The sequence below is a fragment of the Tympanuchus pallidicinctus genome, unplaced genomic scaffold (assembly GCF_026119805.1).
Source record: "Tympanuchus pallidicinctus isolate F22 unplaced genomic scaffold, pur_lepc_1.0 scaffold22, whole genome shotgun sequence".
NCBI classification, from domain to species: Eukaryota; Metazoa; Chordata; class Aves; order Galliformes; family Phasianidae; genus Tympanuchus; species Tympanuchus pallidicinctus.
In genome coordinates this window covers 10783095-10808274 of record NW_026294739.1, presented here as the reverse complement: position 1 = coordinate 10808274, position 25180 = coordinate 10783095, and the positions used below count along the sequence as shown (strand labels likewise).

The 25180-nt window shown below is 36.5% G+C and overlaps 1 protein-coding gene across 1 annotated transcript in view; it reads left to right on the top strand.

Moving 5' to 3' along the window:
• Positions 1–18833, top strand: part of PLOD2 (procollagen-lysine,2-oxoglutarate 5-dioxygenase 2) — a 47224-nt gene extending 28391 nt beyond the window's left edge. Inside the window, exons 9-19 of the mRNA XM_052685927.1 lie at positions 2435–2560; positions 4263–4384; positions 8991–9095; positions 9889–10014; positions 11145–11286; positions 13860–13973; positions 14349–14414; positions 15367–15471; positions 16348–16494; positions 16715–16840; positions 17653–18833. Of these exons, the coding sequence (XP_052541887.1) occupies positions 2435–2560; positions 4263–4384; positions 8991–9095; positions 9889–10014; positions 11145–11286; positions 13860–13973; positions 14349–14414; positions 15367–15471; positions 16348–16494; positions 16715–16840; positions 17653–17808 (1335 nt within the window). The 3' untranslated portion in view covers positions 17809–18833. The remainder of the gene's footprint in view (positions 1–2434; positions 2561–4262; positions 4385–8990; positions 9096–9888; positions 10015–11144; positions 11287–13859; positions 13974–14348; positions 14415–15366; positions 15472–16347; positions 16495–16714; positions 16841–17652) is intronic.
• Positions 18834–25180: the final 6347 nt, after the last annotated feature.

Sequence of the window (25180 nt, the reverse complement as noted above, 5' to 3'; positions counted from 1 at the left end):
TCATTGTTGCTCTTTTCACAAGAAGGTCAGGATCAGTTTTCTTGATGCCAAGTTGTTATGAGCTTTGAGTTCCTTCAGATGAATTCCGACATATGTTCTTGTCTTGATGAACTTAGCTGCTGCTGTTCAAACATCTTGGGCTGAGTCTGACATGCAGACCTTGATTTGACATCAGAGGAAGATGCAGTGGCCAGACACTTGGTTTTCAGCCCATCACATGAGTTTAGTAACGTTATTTTCTGAGGACTTCCCACCGTGAAGGGCAGGGTGGTCTATGCAAGGTGAAGGGGATAGAAGCATCACCTTGGGCCCTGCTGGTTGAGCAGTAGCATCCAAGGTGCTCCCTGGGGACAGTTTGAGTAGTAATACAGTTCTAATAGCCTAAATTAAACTGAACAACAAATTTAATGTTCCTTTGCCTAATGCTTAAATCCTGAGGCTCTTTACTAGTGTAGAAAATTTTGCATGTGAGCAGCAAGGATGACTTCACTGCTCCTTGTGTTGCATTGGCAGCTCCTGGACTCTTGCAGTATGGCTTTAGAGTGCTGCCCCGTGTTTCTTCAAAAATTATCACACACTTTCTTACTGCTAGTGAAAAAATAAGCTTTAAAATGTGGAACGTATGTCCTTTAGTAAAAGAGTGAAAATCTGTTAGAGAAAATGCAATATCACCTAGAGCAGCCTGGGTGCTCCTGAAGTGTTTTTCCCAGGGCATAACTGGGAAGAAGCAAAGTTCAGACTTGATAAATTCACATACTGGGGATTAAACTTGTTCATTCAGACATAGATTCAGATAGTGCAGTCACACCTCCTCATAAGCATGGGGAACGATGCTCTAGATCAATTAACTCTGCTTTATGGAGATACAGTGGCAGTGCAATTTGCAGGAATGTCAAACTCTAGTCCTTTAAACCTGCTTTTGTTACACTCGACTTTTAGTGTAGACATTGGAGCCAATCAGTTCATGCTCCTGTATTTTGGAGGATTATTAGTAATTCATGCTTGTCCGTATAATCTTTGCAGATCCAAATGTAACCTGCTTCTCTTTCCTCAGGAAAACATAGTGAAATGGCTTTGAATTAGAAAAATATGCAGAATAAATTGTGATAGCACCACTGTTATGGTTAGCACATTTGTTCAGTAAACCCAGTGGCACAGACTGCTTTCCTCATCACTTGTGATCAGTGTTATCAGTATCAGTCCAACTCCAGTCACAACAGGGTAGTCTCCACTAAATGCTGCGGCTGCTGCTTTCAGGACGTGTGGGTGCGCATACCTTCATCAGCTGTTCTGAAGTTGTTGGGCTGTCTGTGTGACTTACTGTCTGCTGGGTTTGCAGATGAAGTCATAAAATAAGAGGCATTCTGGGTAAACACTTGGTGTTGTAATGTTTCCTAGCGCACTTGCCAATTTCTTTCTGGACTTCCAGTGCAGACGGTGATACTGTGAAAACTCAACATGCGCTGATTGTTTATCCAGATGCTTTTCAAGCAAGTATGGGCTTGCTCAAGGAAAACTAACTTGCAGTCTTCTATAGGCATATAAGGTTTCTCTCAGAGCCTCTGGCAGGCTTAGATATTTGTATGGATTGTCTACTTTGGAAGGGGAAAGAAGCTCTGTTGAGTCACTGCATTTGTATAGGTTTAAAGACCTCTGAATGTTGAATTTCTTTGTCTCAAATAATGCAATAATGTATTTTAGGAACACACGAGTTCTGTCTAGTTTATTTTAGCAGCCATGATCTCTGCATCAAACACATGCAAAACAGGAATTTTAAAAGGTGTGAATTGATACGAGATGTTGGCTTCCTTAGGTGTAAGGGGAGATGCTCTGGTTAGAGTTTATGACAGCTCTTAATAAAATCAATAAGCAGGGAAGTAATGCAGAACTCATTTATGATAGCTATGGGGTATAGTGCATATAAAAGGATGTGCAAGGCTTTTGCAGTCTTTGTCTTAATGACTGAAATATTTTGATAATTCTTTATCATTTAATTACTTTTAAAAAAATAGTTCCCCATACTTTCCTGTAAATCTCTCATGTATATACAAATTATTCAAAAACAAAACAAAACACCACAATTTTTGCTATGCGTTTCTTGTATTCAGTTCTGTACTTTTTGCTGTTAAAACATATTTAATAGAGAGAAAATTACAAATCTTTTTACATTAGTTTTGGACTTCCAGTTTCTCAGTTTCTGTTATTGGAATTCAAAAAGTTTTCCAGTGATACTGAATCCATTATCTTTGCTTTGTCAGATAATTCACAAAAACATGCGTAGCAGCACATCAGAGCTAGTTGGCTTAGACCATTTCAGAACTGTGCAGTCAAGTTTATTACAGCATGACATTAGTTGCTTTTTAATAAAACTAGTCTTAGAAACAAGGCAAGTCAAGTTACTGGTTGTGTCAAAATATCATTATTTTTTTTTTAGGAATATCCCAGGGTAAAAATTGGTGTTTTCATTGAACAACCCACTCCTTTCCTACCTAAATTTTTAGACAGATTGTTGACTCTGGATTACCCTAAGGAGGCTCTCAGTGTCTTCATTCATAATAATGTAAGTATGTTACTATTCTGAAAAGCTTCATTTCATAGAAGTCATGGTATGAGTAAAAATGCAGGTGAAAAGTATGTAGATTTTCTGTATACATATTTCTTAACTGCATAGGAGGAGGTAATGTTTCATAATTTATTTCACAGAAGTGGAAAAAATACAGTAGTGAAATGAAGTTCAGTCAGTGCTTGCTGAAATCTACTGAAACAAACTACTTAGAAATTGAATTTTAAGCTGTATGCTTCTGAGAGAAGTACTAATTGGTGTAATAACAATACTTGTCACTGGATTTGCTTTTCATTTTGTTGTTGATATCCCATTTACGTTTCTTTTGATGCTGTTGCTGGGTGCCAGGGGAAAGACCATTGTGGACAGATAGATCTTGAATGGCAGTATAGATTAGTTGCTTTCTGAAATAGATTTAATGGTTTCTGCTAATTATCTAATGATCTGGTAATACTAATACTTCACTAGTGACATGCATCAGTATTACTATTTGCATGAGTGAGGCGACATGTATGTGCAAGTCTCATGGACAAACAGCGCTGCAAGATGAATGTCAGGAAAAAATTAGAATTTTGGTTTTCTGATTGGGCAGACATCATTGTTAACATAGCACAGCAGTCCTGAGTAACAGAGCAGAAGCAGAGCTGAGTTTTGAAGTTCTCAATGCCTTTTGGAAAGGAGTTCTTAAAGACATAAATATGATCTGCAGATAGGAATTGTAGACTAGGCTGGGGTTCACTGCTTCAGCCATAAGTTGAAAGATGTTCAGAATGAATTTAAGAATGAACAGCTTTTCAATTATAGGCAGGAAAAAACCATCACCTTTAGCTACTGTGAAGTTATCTGTTATAGCAAAGCCTAACAATGAGGACAGTGGTCTGGAAGGATTGTATACTACTGAGATCCCTTACATTAGGGGTAGGGTAATGAGAAATTAAAGAGACAACCACTGGGACTACTTTTCTGAGAGGATGAATGTGCAGCATTTTTAGTTGATTGAAAAAATAAGATTTGGTTTTATCACGTTAGAGCAAGATAATAGACGAATACCCCTGAACTCTAATCTCAACCTCTTCTGCCACCATCACTGCTTCTAGAAATGATACCACCAAACTGTTTTGCCTACTTTGTTAGCCAAGGCTGATGACATTCTAAATTTCCTTATTGCAAGCACTCTTGAGTGTGGTTTCATTCCCAGCCACCTTGGTAGCAGCGAATGATTTCTTCCAACTGGCTGCTCTCTTCTTAGGGAGAATAGAGTAGGAGTTGTGGTCTGGAGCTGGGGCACGTGGTGCACAGCTGTCTTTCTCTGGCTGGGCACCACAAGTGGCAACTCCCCTCTCTCTAAAGCCCTTCTGGTGTGACATAAAAATCCCTCTGTGCCAGTGAGGTTGAGGATGGAGTTTGATGTTTGTAAAACAAGTATTGTGATAAAATGCTGCATATACAGTTTGTGAATTGCATCACTGGTTTGGATGTACAGGATTGATTCATACTGCTGATGTGTTGGCTTTCCTTGCTAAAACTTTGGACTGAACCACTTGATTTTTTTGATGATAGCTGTACTGGATTATCTTCAAATACTGCTTGCCATCTGTTTGCTTAGGATAGAATACAATTTGTTCTTGGACACTGTGTTTATGATTTCACAGCAATTTGTACCTTTCATTCACTATAAACAATGTTAACATGATTACAGGAGGTTTACCATGAAAAGCACATCAAGAAATTCTGGGAAAAAGCCAAGAACATTATCAGAAATATAAAAATTGTTGGACCTGAAGAAAATCTGAGTCAAGCAGAAGCCCGGAACATGGGAATGTAATTTCTGATTTTTAAATCCTTTGTAATGGTGCATCCACTAACACTTTTTTTTTTTTTTCTTTAATGTATATTACTTTGCACATTAAATACTAACGGTCTCACATCTTAAAGTACAGAAGTGAAAGGTTTTGTCTAGAACAAGCCCTGGATATAAAATATTTACTATTGAGTATTTTATGGCTTCTGTTCAATAGAAAAGCTATTGTTACTTGTAGGAAAATGTCTCCTTGTTGGACTTCTGTATTTCAGTAGTCTACAGCCCTGACTTCTGTTGAAGGCACAGACAAGAACAGACTGAAAAAATAACTGATGACTATTTTTACATTATACTCAGCATAAACATGAATATATGTTAAAATATCTGACATTTTTTGTTATATTCAGAGTTTAAGAGTATAGCATGGCATCAACTGAGAGAAGGGACTTGTCTTGGTGTTCTTGGAATTTTGTTTGTACAAGGTTTTGTTGCTCGAAGCCACTGGGAAACTGAAATTTGGCTGGGCTCCAGGCTGGCCTCTCCCATAGCCTTTCTAGGAAATATTATCCATGCCCACAGTGGCAGAAGCAGCCATTCACATAATAAAAAAACATTATTTTTAGTAAACTCTAAGCAGTTAGCTACACCATTCACAAATTGTTTGAACTAGAAATAAGTGTAATATGTATGAGATGAGATCATCCCAAAATTATTCATTTAGAAAGCTAAGTATGATCTTACATGTGAACAATGTAGATGTCACCAACAGTTGCTCCTTTCCTTTTGGCTGGGACAGGACAAAATCAGGTTATCAGCAACTTCCTTTCACTCTTGCTCTTCTTGGCCAGCCTTCTGATTGTCATCAGCTTCTCTGGAATGATTACTTTTTTCCTCAGAAAATCTAGCTCAAAATTTAGATGTTCATGACAATGACAGTTCCAGTAAAGCAAATTATTAGCCCTCAATTCAGATAGCTTCCAATGCAACCTCTCTTGTTTCTCACTAATATTGCAACAGAAGTTGCTTTGTAACAGAGATTCTTCAAATCTTTTTTAATGGTTTGGTTTGCAGACACTGATATATTTTTATTTCTCCTGCATCTCTCCACACATTAATTGATAATTTTGTTTTATTTGCTTCAGACGTGTATTCACTACTTCTCCAAATTAACTGGTTTTACTTTATTTCTAGTAGGTTTGGAGTGAATTTGGTATTCTTACCTGCACATTTCACTCTAAAACGTGTTTATCTGATGCAGCTAACATTTATTATTATTATTTTTTTTAATGCAGCTAACAGTTAATGCAATTCAGTGCCTGGAGTTGAAATTAACAAAAGAGAAGTTGGGCATTGAAGGTGCAGTTTGTTTTCAGGAGAATACTTTTGAGTATATAATGTAGCTACTCAGTTTTCTTCTTACATCATTTTTCCCCATTTTGTCTTAGTAAAAACTGGTGATAAGTCATGATGAAGTTCTTAGTGAGTGAGACTTTCACATTTAATATACATGTGAGTAGAATAACTTTTTTTCCCCCCACCCATATCCATGCAGCAAACTTCTGCCTGCTTTTCTCATTCATTTAATAGGTAATAGCAAGGGATTTACTTTCCAGATGTCTATTAATATGGAAAAGCCCTCTCTTGAGCTTTGGATAGTTGTATACGTTTCGGAAAATGCTCCAAATTGCATAACCATCAAAGAGTTGTTACAATTTATCAATATAGACAAAACAAGTGCATAGCTTAAACAGGCAGAAACAGAAGGAAGGGGATTAGGGAAAGAAGAAAAATAAAAGAGAATATAAAGAAAAAAGCGTAGTTGCAAATTGAGTTTTTTGTCTTTGCATGTATATTCCTTCAAAATGCTACCTTAGTGGTTAATGCTGGTTGGATTTTGAGATGTACTTTTTCTCTCCTATATGATTCTTGAAAATTAGAGGACATTACATCAATGTCTCAGAGCTCCCATTTGGTATTGATAAATGATGGCTGGGATGGCCTGTGAGTAGGGCAAATACCTTGGATGTGGTTTAAAGGAAAACTGAGGATTAAATCTCTCAAATGTCAAGTATTGGAGACTTGTATTTTCCTGCTTCTGCTGAGCTGCTTCTTTTGAACTCTTCGGCAGTTTTGGGTTTCAGTCTCAGCATTTTGAACTTCCAGTGTTGCAAAAGAAATACAACTTTCCCACCCGTATCTAATTACAATAGCTTTCAGTTGTAGTAATTGTGGTGATGTTACCTAAGCCTGAAATGCAAAACTAAAGGTTAGTGCTTTATCTATTCCATGGCTACATTTCTTTGTTTGTAGTGATAGTGATAGGAGCTCTGCTGGGAGGAGCAATGGCTGTGGCTGGGACAGTGAGCAGTGCAAAATGAGATCCTAAATGGTAGCAACGTCTGTCCATGTCACCCAGGCACCTTTTCTGTCAAGAGTTCTTTCTGATGGCCTGAATGCTCTCCCGTTGACTCACAGTCCACGTCTGGAGTTGTACTACCAAACTAAGAGGGATATGAAAATGATAAATTGCTAATTCAAATTATATCTAAACAGCTACAAATGACTTAATGCTAAAGAAATTGGATAGATGATGCGTTCCCCCTATGAAGAAGTAAGGAGATCTCAAGGGAAGGTATAATGTGCAGAAAGTGATTTTGATCCTTCTTAGATGAAGTCAGAGTTCTGGATGGGCTGGTGTTTGTCAGTAAAGTTAATCATTTTTCTGACTGCAAAATACTGTAAGCTAATCTGCTGAGCTTCAGACTTCCAACAAAAAAGCTTCGTGTTCTGTTAAATTTACTAAATCTACTGAATAGCCTCCTTGTCAAAAATAATATATATTTTTGTATTTATACCTATAATATATTTAATATTCTTGTTTATAAAAGTTGAAGTTAGAGCTTTCACACTGATTTGCACTGTAGCTACGTTTCCAGACTATTTACGATAGTAATGCTTTTAATGACTTCTCAGTGGATTTTTGAATTACCAACTACTTAGACTGAAACTTTTGATTTAGGGTTTTGTTTGTTTATTTGCTTGGTTTTTTTAAATTAAGATGTGAGTAAAGAGCAGAAGTTTTGTCAACAGTAAGCACATTGAAAGGGATTTTATAAAACTGGTTATTTAAAAAAGGGCAGAAGCTGAAGGAAGGACTATACACTTTGAAATAATGTGAACAATGGAACAATTTTTCAGTTTTATTTGTTTACAAGAAAATACAAATATTTTCTGTTTGTTTGTTCTCATTGTTGATAATTAAAAACATCAATTCTATTCATATATTTGTAGCAGCAGATGGTACTGTAGCTTTTGGAAAGGTTTGTCAGTGTTGTGGCTGAAACTCTGGACCAGCGCAGAGCTGTCACTCTCAAATTTAGGTTCCTCATTAGTGGAATGGGGATAAGGATGCTGGATATTTCTGGAATGAATTTAACACCTAATGTCAAGTGCAATATGAATGGCTACTACTAATAATTGTAATTATGCTAATATAAAATACAGGTGAATTGCATTCAGTAGTTGTAAAATTTTGAATGGAATTGGAAAATGCCATGAAGACTTAATTGTTGGGCTGTGTTATGGCAGGAATAAAACCTGCCAGTTTCAATTGGGACAATTATGTGAGAAAGTGCTGATTAAGGAATTGTGGTCATATAAGCATGTATTCATAAGACAGGAAACTTTCAGCAAATATTAGTTAAGGCAAAGCCAGACACTGAGCAAAGATTTACACAATGTATCTGTGCCCAAACACTGGCTTTCCTAGCAATGAGAACTCCACTTCTGTCACTTCAGTATTTTAAAAATTTGATTCAAATCATTATTACATCTTGAGTGACTGAGTTTGAAGAGAAGAGATTGCTGAAATTTGTGGAGTAAAAAAGTCCTATCTTCTACCATAATTTCTGGAAAGCCATAAATCCAAAATCCTTTAAGCATAAGAGTATTTGATTATCAAGAAGTCTTTTGTTTAATAAACTGCAGAGGAGATGTACTAAGTGCTGACCTGCTAGGTTAGGCAGTGGAAGAGAATGAAGGAGATGCAAACAAGGAGCCATGCCAGCGGTCACTGACTTGTATGTAGTCTGTCACATCCACCATTTGTCACTACTCCTGAAGTGACAGAGTTCTTTTCTGTTGCAGAAAACCGATCAGAAATGATCAAATCAAATAGAACTTGAACTAAAATTATGTTTGTAGGCATTTTACAGCATGAAAGTAAAACAATGGGAACACTTAACGCTATGATGGAATTAATGCAAGTTCAGTGAATTATACTGGGGAGAACAGACAAAATTAGTAATTCCATTTGCATGACAGAAAGCTACTGCTTTAGTATGACTTGAGGAGTCATTCCACTTTCTCAAAAGTCTGTTTGATCTACCATTCTGCTGGTGTAGGGAGGCTGAATTCATTCTACTCTGCTGTTGCCTAACAAGTGTACCTGACAAATGCATAGATGTGTGCTCCATGTATCTTACATTATGGTGTCTTTCTTTGACTGTTGTAGCATACGTACTAAAGGGCTATTTATGAAATTTACAGCTATGGTATTTGTGCATTTGTCATTTGTGAACCTCTTCTGGAAACATGTGAGGTAACCAATTCTTTTTGTCTTTTTAGGGACCTTTGTCGCCAGGATGAAGCATGCGAATACTATTTCAGCATAGATGCAGATGTTGTACTGACAAACCCAAAGACTTTAAAGATACTGATAGAACAGAACAGGTGTAGTATATCTCCTGGTTCTACAGAAATTCTTCGGACTCTTGGGGCCCTTCCAGAGAAAATAAAATCCTGTCTGTTCTTGCAGATTTAGATCCTCTTTGTTTACTTGTGATATTTGATTGCCATGGCCCAACAATTCATTAAGTGTTTTGTTCCTGTCAAGCAGCAATTTCTCATAAGAATTTTAGATGCTTCAAAGTTGCTATGGCAAAAATGGTACGGTCTAAACAGGTTTTATGACATGAGTTAGGGTCTCAGTAACTAGTGATTTCAAAGTTATACACACAGTTACAAAAAAAACCTACCACCACCAACAAAAACCTTGCAAAATGTACCTACTAGTAGACACCCCCTGAAACAAAGAGCTTTTTTATTCTTTCTGTTCTTTTGGACTTCCCTGTTTTGACACTAAATTTTGGGTAGCTAATTTTCAGACTGAAGTAACTTTTGTACCTGCAGTTTCACCATTTTCATTTTAATATTCTTTTCCTTGTCTCTGGCTTTGTGATTCTTTTTATGCTACCATGCTGTGGGGAGTATTTCTTGGCTGACAGAAATACAAGCTGCTTCTGCTTTATAGGAATCATTGCTTCTGTTACGGTGATGTTATTTCTGGGCTGTAGGAGCTTGAATAGTTTTTCTTTTTTTGCAGCTGAAATTCAGAATAGCTGCTCCCAAGCTTGATAGTCACTGGGGTTTGGACAAGTTCTCAACAAGTCAGAAAAGCTGGTATTTCTTGACATAACTTCGTATCACAATTCATATCTTTTTACTGAATATTCTTACTTCACAGAAAGATAATTGCACCGCTTGTAACTCGTCATGGGAAGCTTTGGTCCAATTTCTGGGGTGCTTTGAGCCCAGATGGCTACTATGCTCGTTCAGAAGATTACATTGATATTGTCCAAGGGAACAGAGTGTAAGTTACCTTAAGCTAATTCTTAAAGTCAAGGGATTAATGTATGGTTATTCAGAACGTTTTCTTACGTTTTCAGACAGTCTTGTGTTTTTTCTGAGAAGTCTAAAGTTAGTTGCACTGTTCAACTTCTAGTATTCCATTGAAGCAATATGTTTTACATGACAAGCTATCACTAATGGACATAGTGATGACTAGTACCTATCTGAGCGTTTGAATATTCTACTCTGCAAGTATACAGTGCAGAAAATGGCAAAGCAGAGAAATAGGTAGAAAAGAAAAACTGTACCCCAGGAACTTTAGTCAAAATAAATGATTCTTGTATTCATCAAATCTTTTTGAGGCAATTATTTAATCAGTGCAAAACTGAATGACTGTAATTTCTTTGTTCTTGAGTTGTTTCTTGTATGCTATCTCAGGTATATTTATACATTCTCTTGACAAACACTTTCATTGCATTTTTAGATTTGTCCTTCCCTAAGCTTTTCTTTCCCATAAATGATATTTTCATTTTAGTTTTCATTGCCTTGAAAGAACAAAAAGATCTGAAACAGACAGACTGCTTGAAAAGGAATGGATTGTTCTCAACAGCACTGAAGGATGTGTTCATGGCACAGGAGGCTTGGCTCTGGGAGGGAGGGGACGTGTAAAGCACGCATTATAGCAGCACTGCTTTGTTGTTAATATTGGCCCAACTCACATAAACATATGACCTGCGGGTGGTCAGCGGGTGTTTGTGTGAGAAGGTCAAAGCAGCTATGCTTAAGCTCATTAAAAAATCTGTTTTAGAATTATTTTATCCATCTGGCAGTGTAGAATAATATTATAATATAAAAGACTTTGCCTTAAATCTGGAAACACGAAGTACATTTGTAGTTAAAAACTCACTTCAGGGAATTTGACTTTTTTGTTTTTTATGACAATACTTTGTAAAAATTGAATTGCTGCCCATGCCTATTTTTGAGATTTGATTTCTTGCTGTCCAGCTGCAGTTTTTCAGATGTCTTGGGAACATTTCAAGTTTGTTGCTTTGAAACTTGCTTTGTCTTGTCAGCAAATACATAGATGCTGAGTTAGTGGAATGGAGAACAAAATAGTTTTTGCAGCTTTAAATTATTTCTTTTCTGTTACAGAGGAGTATGGAATATACCTTATATGGCTAATATATACTTGATTAAGGGCCAAACTCTCAGGTCAGAGATGAAAGAGAAGAACTACTTCATGCGTGATAAGCTGGATCCTGACATGGCTCTCTGCAGGAATGCCAGGGAAATGGTAAGGTGTATCTATAACGACTTGCTTTTTAAATGCACACAGACTACTTTGTGTCTTGCTACACTTGGTTGCTTTGCTTGATTGGTCTTATATTTTATATTTTATTTCTAATTCAAAGTACTGGCCAATTTTTATGATGTGAAACCTTTTAAATGTATTTGTTCAAATTGCTGAGTGGAAGTTTTTCTAATGTCGGTACACTGGTTATATAGTGATTTTTATTTAAACTGAAATGTCCTGTTGAGGTTAAAATACCTTCCTAGTTGGAGCAACCTCATGTACAATTTTCAATTCATCATTGCATGTAGAATGTCTTTATTTTGTACACTTTCACAGAATAAAAAACTTCCAGCAGATTAAAATGGAGCATTCTGCAATGTAATGTATAAGCTTTAAAATAATAATGGACAGTGTTGGTATAAAAAGCCTGAGTGATTTATGAAATGGTAGGAATCTTCTTGGAGTACAGAAGTTACTCCTTAATTCTTCCAGGTTAGATTAAAACTGTACCAGAAATTTGTTACTTTGAGCTGTAAGTAATGAGAGAAAGTTTACTTGTACTGTAAAAATATGAATATGTAAATCCACATTTCTACTGATATTTACACTAGTTTCAGCACAGAAACAAATAAGAGCTAAACCAGACCTATTTCCAGACACTATAACATTGAAAAATAATTTTGCTGAATTGAACAAGAAAAGTTGGCAAGTATTAATTTTTTATTTATTCCCTCATAACAAGGCATGATTTCTTTTGTTTGTACTGATTCCTCAGAATGTTCCCATCCAATTCTCTTGTATTCAAGCCTTCTCAGCGTCAGTTATTGCAAACCTGTGCTTCCCATCCGCTTGTTCAACTAATCTGACTGTGGCTCATCAGAAAACAGCTTTCTCCTTTTTTTTTCTTTTTTTTTTTTTCCCTCTCAATCTGTGCTGTAAGATGGTTTGGTACGTGCTTGTTTTTGTATTGCAGCAGATAAGAAGGGGCTGGTGGAAACAGCTTTGACATGTACATTGTGAGCTTTGCTTGGAGATGCATGTTGTCTGTAAAGGCGTATCAGCTTTTGTCAGAGGCTGCTATTTCCCTATTGTAACTGGAAATCTAGTAGATCTTGGACAAACAGAGAAACTATGTATCAGAAAACTGATGTGATGATTCTCCTTCATTTTAGACTTTACAAAGGGAAAAAGACTCCCCTTCTTCGGAAACATTCCATATGCTCAGACCCCCAAAGGTGTTGCTTTATTTTTTGTTTTAAATCATTAGTTCTTATTACATACAGTGTTATTTTACCACAGGAAGATCCTTCTCCTCTGTCCTTACTCCTCGCAAAATGTCACTCCATCTTTCTCTTCAGTCTTGTCGGGTTCAAATTAGCACCAGGAACAGTTTCTTTACAACCAGCTCCATGTGACATAGGCTGCTTATTTCCCTGGGGAGGATTCTCATTGCTAAGGTTAAGGTGTTCTAAAGCTGTGTTCCAGCGGATAAAATTGATTCAGCAGCCCTAGTAAAGCTCAAATGGCAAGCAGGTCAGCCAGGGCCCCTTGGTAAACGTAGAGCTTTTGTGCAATCGGTGTCATTTAGACTGTTTTTCCTGAGCCAGACCCTCCTTATTCTCCCTGCTGCAGCTACTTTATGATTTGATTGGTGCCCAAAACAAGGCACGTCTTTAACAATCATTATCATTCTAACAAACTTGACTCTCTTTCAGACAAAAGATAGATTAAAAATAAGAAAATATCCAAGGGAGGATGCCTTATTGCCACAAATCTTGATTGCAAATGCTTCTGAAATAACATTTGAATCTGAAAAGTGGTGAATAAAATAAATGTTCAAGTTCTGAAGAAAAAAAAAAAAAAGTAAAAAAAAAACACCAACAAATTACAAAACCACCCTATTTCCTGCCGTCAGTTCTAATCAAATGAGTCTTGTTAGTAGCTAAATAGTTTGATAATGAAACTGTCTTACCACACTTTACATCCTGCATATAATTTTCCAGTATTTGCTAAGGGGAACATACTTCAAAGTGCTCACTTATTTTGCACCCTGATCTGAAAATTCTTATATTCTGTATTCGCCAAAACTTTTTTTATTTCAGGCACCAGAAGAATCATGTAGTGAATACTCTGAAATATGTTTCTTGTTCTGCTTTCTCTTACTTTTTCTGTTAGCTTGTTTTTTCAGTGTTTAAGCAGAAACTATACTTTCGTTCATCAGTTTGAGAATAGATACTGCCAGTGTGTCTGCTTAGGTTTTCTGGAAAACAAGCAATTGCTTCACTTCTGTTTTCTCTTTTCTTTGTTTTTGCATTATGAAGAATATATGCTTTGGTTTAACTTGCTTAATGAGTATATTCAATCAATGCTTATAAACAAGAAATCATGAACTCTAGTTTGTGACTGCTGTGAACCATTTGAAGAGTTAAGACACTCAATGAACAATACTTGTATAATATTTTTGTATGGATGTGATATATTTTATTAAAGAATTGCAGGCATAGAGACTTACAGAACATTGATTTTGCCATGATGGACAGTTTTGCTAATGATGTTTTCTCTGTTTGGTGTAGGGTGTTTTCATGTACATTACGAACAGACATGAATTTGGAAGACTTATCTCCACAGCCAATTATAACACCTCCCACTACAACAATGACCTCTGGCAGATATTTGAGAATCCCGTGGTATGTTCCTTACTACTGATTAGAACGTTATTAAAAAACAACCGAAAAGCAGCCTTATATCATTAACTACTTTGGACTTAAAGACTTTACGTGGAAAATATTTAAATAGCGCGCAGCATACATCTAGTGCAATAAATGGTGTTCTGCACCACCCATTTAATATCAATTAATCAATTACCGATTACAACAGTAATGAGAAATGGCCCTGATGTAACAGTTTTCACAGTTTAGGTACGATGAGATCCAGTTCTTCTATGATAATAAGAAATAGTTTAATTGTTTCTTGTGCTTTCAGCAGGGCACCTGAACAGAATAAAAATGATTTTCTTCTTTCATTTGAATGAATTCTGAACATTTTAAAATCATTCTTTTCAGGACTGGAAGGAAACCTACATAAATCCCAACTATTCAAAGATCTTCACTGATAATATAGTAGAGCAGGTAGGTATAGATTCTCTTTGAAAGAGGCAAGTAGTAGGAGTCTTATTTGTGAGACTGACGTAATAAATTTTCATACAGCAATTGTTTCCATGCTATTGCTATTTTGGTTTGTGGCTGAGCAGTTTAAAGTTTTGGACCTCTAGTGAATTTGTCACTGAAAAAACTGAGATGAGAGAAGTCCAAAAAATAATTGCTATATTGCTCAGAGTAATGGAATTGTCCAAGTAATTGCTTTCTTCAAAGTAAAATTGTAATTAATTCATTAGAAAAAGCAAGTACAACTAGCAGAAAATTTAAATTTTTGTTAAGAGATTGCTGTTGCAAAGCAAATGTAAGGCAAGCTCTTAAATATGCTTTTCTTGCAGGGTTGTTTTTCTGCTTTGAATTCTGTAAGGTCTGTGGCTGTGAAGGCTTTTGCCGGATATTTAAGTCTTTTTCTGTCTGGCTGGCTGCTTTCACATAGCTTGTCTGTGAATAGCACTTGCACCAGTCTTAGACACTTACTTCTATGTCAATTATCCACAGTCATTTAATGAATTTTGTTTAATTAAGAAGCCAGGATAAATTGCTTTTGTATTTAAAAGCATACTAATTTTGGAAGTATTTTTCTTAATGAGTCTTGTGTGAATGACTGGCGTCATCACACAATGCACAGAATATTTGGGTATACTGACAGAGCTGATAATGCTGGATTATGACTTACAAGGTAGCTCTTAGTTTCTGCTTCATTCTGTCAGAGTACACTTGTGGACCAAGTAAAAATTTAATTATTTAAATGTGTCCAAATTATGACACAGAAGAGAATTGCTGATTTTTTTTTTTTTATTTTTATTTTTTTAAGTGACAGAAAAGTGAAAATGTCCTTGGAATGAGATGTTTAGCAATTGAGAATAACTGTTCTAACAACTTCACTAAAAGAGATTAATGTAGATTTCATTTCATCTTTCCATAGCCATGTCCAGATGTTTTTTGGTTTCCCATATTTTCTGACACAGCTTGTGATGAATTAGTAGAAGAAATGGAACATTTTGGACAATGGTCTGGTGGAAAACACCAAGTAAGTGTCAGCCTTTATAAACACGTCCTTACTAAGACAGTACATTTATAACAAGCCACAGCATGCTGCAATAAACAAAGCGTCCAAGAAATGCTAATAACCTAAGACATCTGCTGTGTGGAGTAAAATACTGAATTTTGTCTGCCATGCAGTTTGATGTTCGGTAGATTTAGAGACATCCTCGGTTAACATTGAACTAGAAAATTCAGACACTATCAGCAACAGCTGCTGTAGTAGTTATCCAAGTTATCCAGCAGTGGCTGGTCTTTGATAATTCTTCTGACTTCCTCTAAGGTCTTGATTTATCAGACTTGTCCCTCAAAGCACACATCCACGGACATTATGAAGTACTGTGTTAGTACTTGCACCAAGCTTGAAGTATTAACTACTAACTTAAACCAAAGTTTTGACAACAGGAACGTTTATCGTTTTCACAAATATTTGGAAGGAGATGAATTACAGTCAGGGTTTTACTGCAGGTTGGAGCCCCCAGAGAAACTTTTTTTTTAGCATACTTTTAAGATAAAAGTATTTTAACATGTTTGTTATCATGACGAGTTGATGCCTGTACTCTCATCTAACTTCTATTGCGTCTACATCTCAATAATTAAAAATGGTACCCTAGTGAAATCCTTATTTACAGGCAGTATGTCCAAATATTGACTCACCTTCTAAGAACTGCCCAGTTCCTGCCCACTAATATCTCAGCAATTTATATCATGGCAGTGGGCTGTGAGATTATTGTGCATCAAGCTCAGATACGCCTACTAAAGCATTACTCTGCAGTTTTGTGATTCTGCAGATCCTACATATTTGTAGAAGTGCCAGAAGCATTCCATGCTCATATTTCAAAGCTATTTATGGTGTTTTCGTTAGGACAGCCGTATTTCTGGTGGCTATGAAAATGTTCCAACTGATGATATCCATATGAAGCAAATTGGACTGGATAACGAATGGCTGCACTTCATAAGAGAGTTCATTGCACCAGTAACGTTAAAAGTGTTTGCTGGTTATTATACCAAGGTACGTGTTTAAAAGTTGCAGATAATCTCTGAATAGAATAAATAATTCTAAGTATTTTATTGAACTGTATGCTGTGTTTGATGAGTTAACAAGTGATGTAGCAGTATTACAGATGTGTGTTGTGTTCTTAACTGAGTTCTGAATGAGCAAAGAAAACTCATAGCCCTTTGTGTGACAATGAAGTTCACATGTTGAAGTCTGATTGTATATTTTGTTTCAGGGATACGCTTTATTGAATTTTGTTGTAAAATATAGCCCTGACAGACAACGATCGCTCAGACCTCATCACGACTCCTCTACATTCACAATCAACATTGCACTCAACAAAGTAGGAGAGGATTTTCAAGTAAGTTGGCAAGTTATTTATTGAGCTAAAAAACATCATCCTTTTAAGTGTGTAATATTGTTTCCAAACAAGAGCCCAAACAGACATGCTTAAATACAGTGTTGAAAGGGAAAATATGGGCAACACAAATTGAGATATACGATTGAGTGGTGTTTTGGAGTACTAAACTTTCTCAGTTGTAGGATCCATACCTGCTGATGCAGTCAGGTTGAATTAGTCAAAATGGCTTCAGATGGTGCTGGGAAGAAGTTTAAGAAAAACTTCAGAGATGTTCATTTTTAACATTTTTGAAGTGCTTTGTCAGTAGAAAGCAATTGTTTCAAATATTTAAAATATTACCAGGTTGAATAAGCTTCTCTTCACAGCATCCTTTTTTTAAGTATATTTCTTCCTTTAGAAAACACTGCTTCAGTTTGAAACTGACAGTTGAAATAATTTATTTAAAATTTATTTAAGTACTGTCTTGGGTGAAGGTGGATGTTGATTTGCTCCATTCTTGTATTGCCTACCATGCTGTTATTGATGAACTGTTCCTCAGAGATGCTGATTGAAAGAGTTGATATCCAGGGGATGTTAAAGAAAATCAAAAGGAAACTTTTTTTTGTTGCTTGTTACTTATTGTTCTGAAGGCGATGTTATTTTAACAGTATTGCTGTGGTGTCTTCTTTTTTCTTTGCTTTTTGATTAAAAAGGACGAATCTTAAAAAGTCTATTATTAATAACTGTGTATAAGTATAAAGAACCTAGTCATATAAAAACACAGGTAAATGAGTGCAGTGATGGGATTCTTTTTGATTTTATTTTTGCTACAGGGAGGTGGATGTAAATTTCTTAGGTACAACTGCTCCATTGAATCACCAAGGAAAGGATGGAGTTTTATGCACCCAGGAAGACTTACTCATTTACATGAAGGACTTCCTATCTTGAATGGCACAAGATACATTGCAGTATCATTTATTGACCCTTAATTTTATTGTTTTGCCCTCTTCAACATCAGTGTTCGGTTCCTTACATAAACATTTATTTATAGTTTTCTTCTGGAAGATGGTGATACACAAAGTTACTGTTCCCAGACAGCAAGGTTACTTTGGGCTAAAAGAATGAAAAAACAAACCGTTTTTAAATTGTTGAAGGTTTCTCAATATGTGCTCTGAGCCTTGAGTTACAAAGTAAACGTGTCCTGCTTATTTTTCCATTCTGCTGTCTTGAAGAATAGGTGAGGAGAGAAAATGGAAAAATATTTTATAATTAATTCTTTCTTTGTTGGGAAAAAGAAACATCCTAGATGCAAAATTACCTGAAAAAATTATTGTGGTTTCCATTCTGTAAGTGACACACCTGAAGTTGTGTGGTATGTGTATTTGGTACCAATCGATTAAAAAACACAGCATAAAAACAGTATGGAGTGAATGTCATATACAGTCATTGGGAGTTAAGCAATAATTCCATCAGCTGGTATATACTGAAGGGAAAGCAGTTTGGTAACATGTCTTCTTAATTCATTTTCATCCTTAGAGGAGAAAAAAAAAATTGCAAAGAAGGAGCAACAAATAATTTAGCTAAGAAAAAATGTTTTCATCATTTGTTTTAAGAACTCATCCTCTTGGAAATTTATTTTTCTTCACCAAGTGACCTTCCTTTGAAATGAGTTATTTTTCTAAATGTGTAATTGCACCCAATTGATGCTGGAAATTTGATGTTTATTTTCACAGTGCTGATAAATTCTAATAGTGGGATATTTTGTAAAGACAATTTTCTATTATTTAAAATTACTTGAATTTTCTATCAGGAAAATGAAATTGCGGAAACCTCTTTTGAACCGAAGGATCTTAACTTGCCATTTGTTTTAAAGAAATCCGTTTAAAATAATCCTACTGTATCTACTGTTTGTAATTTAAAGAAACTTGAAGCAAACTATCTCAAAGTCTACCGTGCCAAAATGCACAATGTGTTGGAAAAACTTGTGAAAAATAAAAGGTAATTTTAAATTAAATGTAACAGCTTGTTACTTGACTGTATTAAGTAGTTCTTGCATGTTGCCATTGTTCTTACTCTAATTATATTTATTGCTAAATATTTTCAAAGGAAATGTAGATATATTTGGGTTGCTAGGAGCTTCTTGAAGCGTTGACAGGCTTCAGCCATTTGCTGTGTTATTAAGTTGCTTCTGTTAGCTGATACAAGTGCACCAAAGTCCAACAGGTATATCATATCACAACTGGAGTTGTGTTGAACTTTCAGAAGGACCCCAGCAGAATGGATGTTTCTCATCTTTTTTCTTTCTTTAAGTAGAAAAGTTTTTGATGATCTGAACAGATCACTTTTACATGCTGATATTTTATGACACTTCATATCAGGTTTCCTAAACAAAAGTTCTGTTTGGAGTTGATAGAGGAGTGAGATTATTCTACTACCCCAAAGTAGCCTGTCTGCTTATTTCCCTGTTCCATTGCTCTTAGGGGAGTAGGTCGTAATGTGACTTGAAGTTACACTGAAGCAATTACGGCAAAATGTAGTGATTTCTACAGTACACTCAAGTGAGCTTGTTAAGAATGGTTTCTCACAGGAAATTCTTTGCTTTCTTTTCATTTCTCTTACACTGACAACCCTTCTCAGTTTCAGGCTCGCATTTGGAGATCGATAAATGTATTCCCAACTCTGTTTCCATACACGAAACAGCTCTGTCTTAGTGAGTGTCTGTGGACGTTTATGTAGCCTGTGCTTAGGCTAATGTTGCAGAGCATAAAGTATTCAAGACTTCAGAATGAAAGCAGCTTTTGTTAATTGCCTCGTTCTGAGCATTTGCTTGCAGTCTGTGAAACTGACTCAGAACAGGGAATATTTTTACCACTGGAACAGTTAAAGATAGTTTAGTGTTATGAGGTTCTGTCTTGAAAAATGAGCAACAAAAGAACAACCAATCCTTTAATGAAAAATATGGGAAGTTTTTAAAGAGTGAGATCTTTTTTCCATGAGTTCTTAGATGCATTATTTTTACTCCTCAGTTGTATTAGATGTTGCTTATTTTTCCTTATCTTTTTTTCCTCTCAGTGTATTAGGACTTGCTTATTACTATCTACTTGCATCTACTGATCAACTGTCAGATGAAGCACTACGTTTAATACACACTGGTTGGAAGGGTAAATGTTTACCATGCTCACACTTCTAATTTTTTTTCTTTTAAAAGAAGTTTTTGCCAACGTTATGAACTCTCAGGTGGATGGCAGTGCCTTCGGAGCTGCCTGAATTTAATTATTGGTAGTAACAAACACCAGAAAAAGATCTTTAATAGCCTGTGGTACTAATAGGAATGGGAGGGTGGTTGGACTAGATGATCTTGCAGGTCGTTTACCAACCTTGCGATTCTGTGTGATTCTGTGTGTGATCTTAACTGTTCACCCAAATTAGTTCTGAAAGCTTTGCTGCATTTTCTGAATGTCACTAAGCTATCTCAAGCAATCAGAATTAGGAAATTATTGTTAATTTTCATTGATTTTAAAAGCACTTTAAAAAATTTGAGTTTTCTAACAGTTTGTTTTGGGACATTTGTATGTGCATCAGAAGGAAAGCAGCAGCTTTCCCAGCAGTGTATGTGAGACTTTGGGAGTGCAGGGGCATGAAGGTGCTCTGCAACAAAAGAGACATTTGTGAAGTATCTGGCTTGTTTTGCTTTCACCTAATTTATTTTATTTTATTTTTTTTTGCTGCTAAGTACTTGAATTTGAGATTGTGATGGGGGTAAGGAGCAGCAGATCATCGTATAGATGCAGTGATCTCTCAGCTTTTAGCTGATAATAATATAGCTTGTCTTTTATTTTATATTCATGAACTATACTGACTCTTTGATACCCCTAAGAAGTGCTTGGGATGTTCACACCTTTAATATTCTTTAATATCACTGTTTAACAAGGAATTTCAATGTTTACTTGTAGCTTAATATTTTATTTTATTTTTCCTGAGTATTACTACTCCACTCTTATTGTGATCTGATAGGAATGAGACTGATAGGCCCCAAAAGAAGACAGATTTCCAGATTTGTTCAGATTTTTCTGTTTGGCTGCTGCAATGAACTTTTAAAGGAACACATGCATTTCAGTTACCTTTTGTTTCTGCTGTGGTCTTCCATGGGTTCACTTCTGAACGGAGTAAGTACTGGTGAAACTTTATTTTCTTTTATTCACTTACTTGCATGGCAGGGTAGAGTGCTCTGCTGTTTTTCTGAGTGCAAGGGAGCAGAATTCTGTCTTAGGAACCCCTTGTGATTGAAGTGTCAGGTAAAGCACTTTTTTTTTTTTTTTTTTTTTTTTTTTTAAATGGGATAGTTTGATTTTATGGTGGAGTATAGATTAGTGGGCAAAGCCTTTGTTAAATGCATTTTGAGAACCAATATTGAGTTTTTAGAGCTACTGGTTGCACTGCTGGAGCTGTTTGACGGCAGAGCTGCAGGGAAGAGTAACTCCAGACACTCAGCCCCAGTGGTTCTCTTCCTTCAGCTGCTGCCAAAAACTTAGCAAAACAAATAATTTGGGAACTAATGAAGCTTACCAACCTTCCCAACAGTACCAGAGAACCTCGCAGACACATTATTGATTTTTCAAAATTCCATTCTCACATCCAAAAATAACATTAAACACAACTAGAAAAGAATGCTTCTGCCATTTTCACTGAAGCGTATTATTTGATAGCTGTGTACTTCTTTCCTGCAATGATACATCTGTTTGACATAGCCTTTTGAGATCTGCTTCAGTACATCCCACTTATGGATTTATGGGTATCTTTCAGTGCTTTTCTGGAAGTGGGGAATGAAGGAGGATGAGTCAGTGTTCGGTAACCTCAAAATCCATCCCAGCAACCTGCAGCTGTTGGCACAACCACTCAGCACGTTCCTTGACTGTGGAGGAGGTCTGAGAAAGCAGTTGATTTTCTGACTTGGTGGTAAGGCAGCTACACATACAGAAATGATCATCGTTTTCTTTATCCCTAAGTAATTTATTGCTTTTGGAAAGTAAGTTTTCTTTCTGGAGTGAGCTTCACTTCAGAAAAGCAACTTTGGCTGTGCTTATAGCATTGCCACTTGGGAACTATTTTGCTCAAGAAAGAAATGTGAGATAAACTATCTGATAAAAGTGCATTCATCTTAAGTAATTTATTAGAGTAAGGCAGGAATCGAAAGGCGGTGTTTCACTCAGTGTGCTTACAGCCCATACTGGCATCAGCACAACTTCAGAAGTAGCAGAGCTGGGACCCAGCTGGTGTTGGGGGGATAGATGGATTGCCTCGCAGGCAGCGCTTTTCGGTGGTGCTGTGCTCACTGGACCTGCACGATTTCTTGTGTCTGTGTCCTGCACGTACCCGGTGTGCGTGCTTGCTCTGCTTATTACTGGTCTGTGTCTGCTGAACATCCCTAGTGCCAGCGTTGGCAAGGCAGCTGCGTAGTCACATAGCGCGAGGGTTACTCAGGGACTGGACTTCTGGCTTGAAACCAAAATTCTTCCATTTGCAAAAATTTTGCTTAGTTGTGAAAGGAGTTGCTTAGCCACTAATGGCTTTATACCCTTTTGATTCCTTCCTTTTTGGAGTAGGGAGCAGAGAGAGGAGGAAGGAGGCAGAGTATATTTTGTATAAGATGCTTCCTTACAATAAAGTCATTATTACAGACAAAGCATGAAAATATTGCATTTTCACAGATTCGGCTGCAATGGCAATTAACGTGAGCAATACTTTAAGCCTATGAGATGTTTTACAGTTCTTAATACCTTAAGACAGCAGGGCTTACTCTCTCCAAAGTGGGCTTGAAGGCTTTAGGCTTTAAGCTTTCTCAGGCTTGGGTCGCTAATCTCTCACAAAGTGCACTCACACACAGGTGGTGTATCAAAATGAGGTATGTAACTCTGTATTTAAAAAACAAACAAACAAAAATATACCAATAAAACCCCTTTATTTTTGGAGTAGTAATTTTAGTATTCTTCATTCTTAATTAAAGGATACTGTTCCCTGTACATTAAGAAAATTGGCAACTTCACATAGTACAGCAGCAGAACCTGAAGCACTACTGACAGAGAAAAGGTGTATGCAGCTGCTGCTGTTTATGCTTGAGTGATAAGTCTATCTCCATCTTCCCATGGTAGTAAGATGGAGAGATGGAGCTATTGAGGGTATCTGAGGCATATAAAGTGCTTGTAGAAAATATATCAGGCTTTGAAAGAATAAACTTTTCTGGTATTTTAGCTCATGACTTATAACAAGCCTCTGTATATAAGGGACAGTGAGGATTTGTGGAAAGGTAAATGCATTTAATTTTTTCTTTTTCCCAGGCACTTCTAACTGGGCACAGTGCCAACTGGAAGGCATTTCTGTAAAATGTCCCTTTTCGAGTTTAAAGTTCCAAAGGCATGAAAGTATTGCAACATTTCAAAGGGAGGATCACCAGCATTAAGTAGGCATAATGTGTGAGAAGCTGAGGCAGAAAGTATCAAGTATAAGCTGCTGAACGCTAAATTCTATGTTTGGAAGCAGTGGGTGTTGAGTGGGCAAGTGCACAATGCTGAATACTGGCGCAGCCAAATTTGGAGACTTGTCATCTCTGAATCACTTCTGCAAGCTGTGATTCATCAGAGATCACAAGCAACGTCAAACAGTTGATCGTTCTTTAAAACATGTACCACGTAAATTAGGGCAGACAGTCACAGCCCTAATACCTAAAACATTTTGCCTTAATTTCCAGACTTGCATAATCTCAGACTTCTTTGCTGTGCTGTCATGAATTACAGATCTTAATAGTATTATTTGCAAGAAGAGAAAGTTCTCAGTTCTTGCACTTCAGCTATAGGCTTTAATCTCTGTGAGAGTGCTTTGGCCACACAAGTTATGAGCGCTTCATTCTCTGACTCTTGATCATCACTCATTTGTACACGCTGCTTTCCACCTGATCTGTGCAGAGTTGTCTCATACGTTTGTTAGATGCCAGCATTCTGGCTCAGTCAAAAAAAAAAACAGCAACACAGGTTTGGCATGTGGAGGTTAGGAGCAAGGGAGGCAGAGACAAGGGATCTTTGTTTTAAAGTGCCCTTGAAGTGTAAAATTTAACTGCTGCTTCTGTGGCAATGAAAGATGCCTTAGTAGCAGAACTGGTGAGCTATTGTATACCTGGAGTATAGCTGTGATGTGATTCTCTATGGAGCATAAAAGATATTTCTCAGTGACCTTGTAAGAGCAGAAACCCATGTTTGCTTTTTTCCATAGCCTGGTCTTGTTCAGCAGAAGAGATGTTTTTTTATTGCACTCCTCAGATTTGGAAAAATGGGAAGCACAGGAAAGTACAAGCCAAGGCTTGATTTTATCTAAATATCACTGAAATAGAAACTTTCCAGGAACTGGCCATTTCATGTTAGAAGAAATTCAAATGGTAGAAGTAGAAAAACGAGATATCTTTAGCTGAATGTGAAGGTATGGGATATGCTGTGCGTTTGTCATCATTAAGCAGGCATAACGTACCTGAAGGTGGATAACAGACGTGGAAGGCTGAATGGAGATACCAGCATGTTTCCAAAATAGCTATGCAGGTGTTCTTGAAATGTTGCTTGAGCAAATAAATGGTTTTATTCTAGCCAAGTTGGTCCCGTTCTTATTTACTTTTAGTCTGAAAGGAACAAAAACACATTATGAAGCTATAATGCCACTCAAATGCCGGAAAACAGAAGCTTATTTAAAAAAAAAATAAAAAAAATTGAGATTATATTGCAAAGGAAAGGAAAATTTTGGAACTATTAAGACATCAGAACTGCTCTCTGCATGGAGTATTTTATGAGCAGAGGCCTGAGGAGACACTTGAGGAATGTCGTCAAAATACCGCAGTCTGAAGGTCTATTTTTTATTTTTTACAAACTGAACTTTATTTTTAAAATAATTCTTAAAATAAAATAAAATAAAAAATGAGAAAGCACTCCTAGCTGCAAGCTTTCTTTGTAAACACTCTTCTCTTCAAGGACAACAAAAATGCGCAAGGTGAAAAACATCAGAATTCAAATGCAGGTCTGGATTTCCAATCTTGGTGCGGGTGCCTAATGGTGCTCATGCCTAGCATTAAAACTCCACAGTCAGGAAGTTATTCTATCCTGATAGTTAAACAAAAGATGAATGTTAGAAATACTGTTTTCAACAGATTTAATGTATGTTTTCTATAAATATAAAATTGAAACTTCCTATTCTCAGATATGGGCAGTGAAGCTAAAATGCAGGACGGCTTTCAATACGTAGTAGTGTTCAAAGTATTGATTAAAATTTAATTTACTTTTTAAAGAAAGCAGAGCCAGGAAATGAAAAAAATTCTGAGGTTTGTGT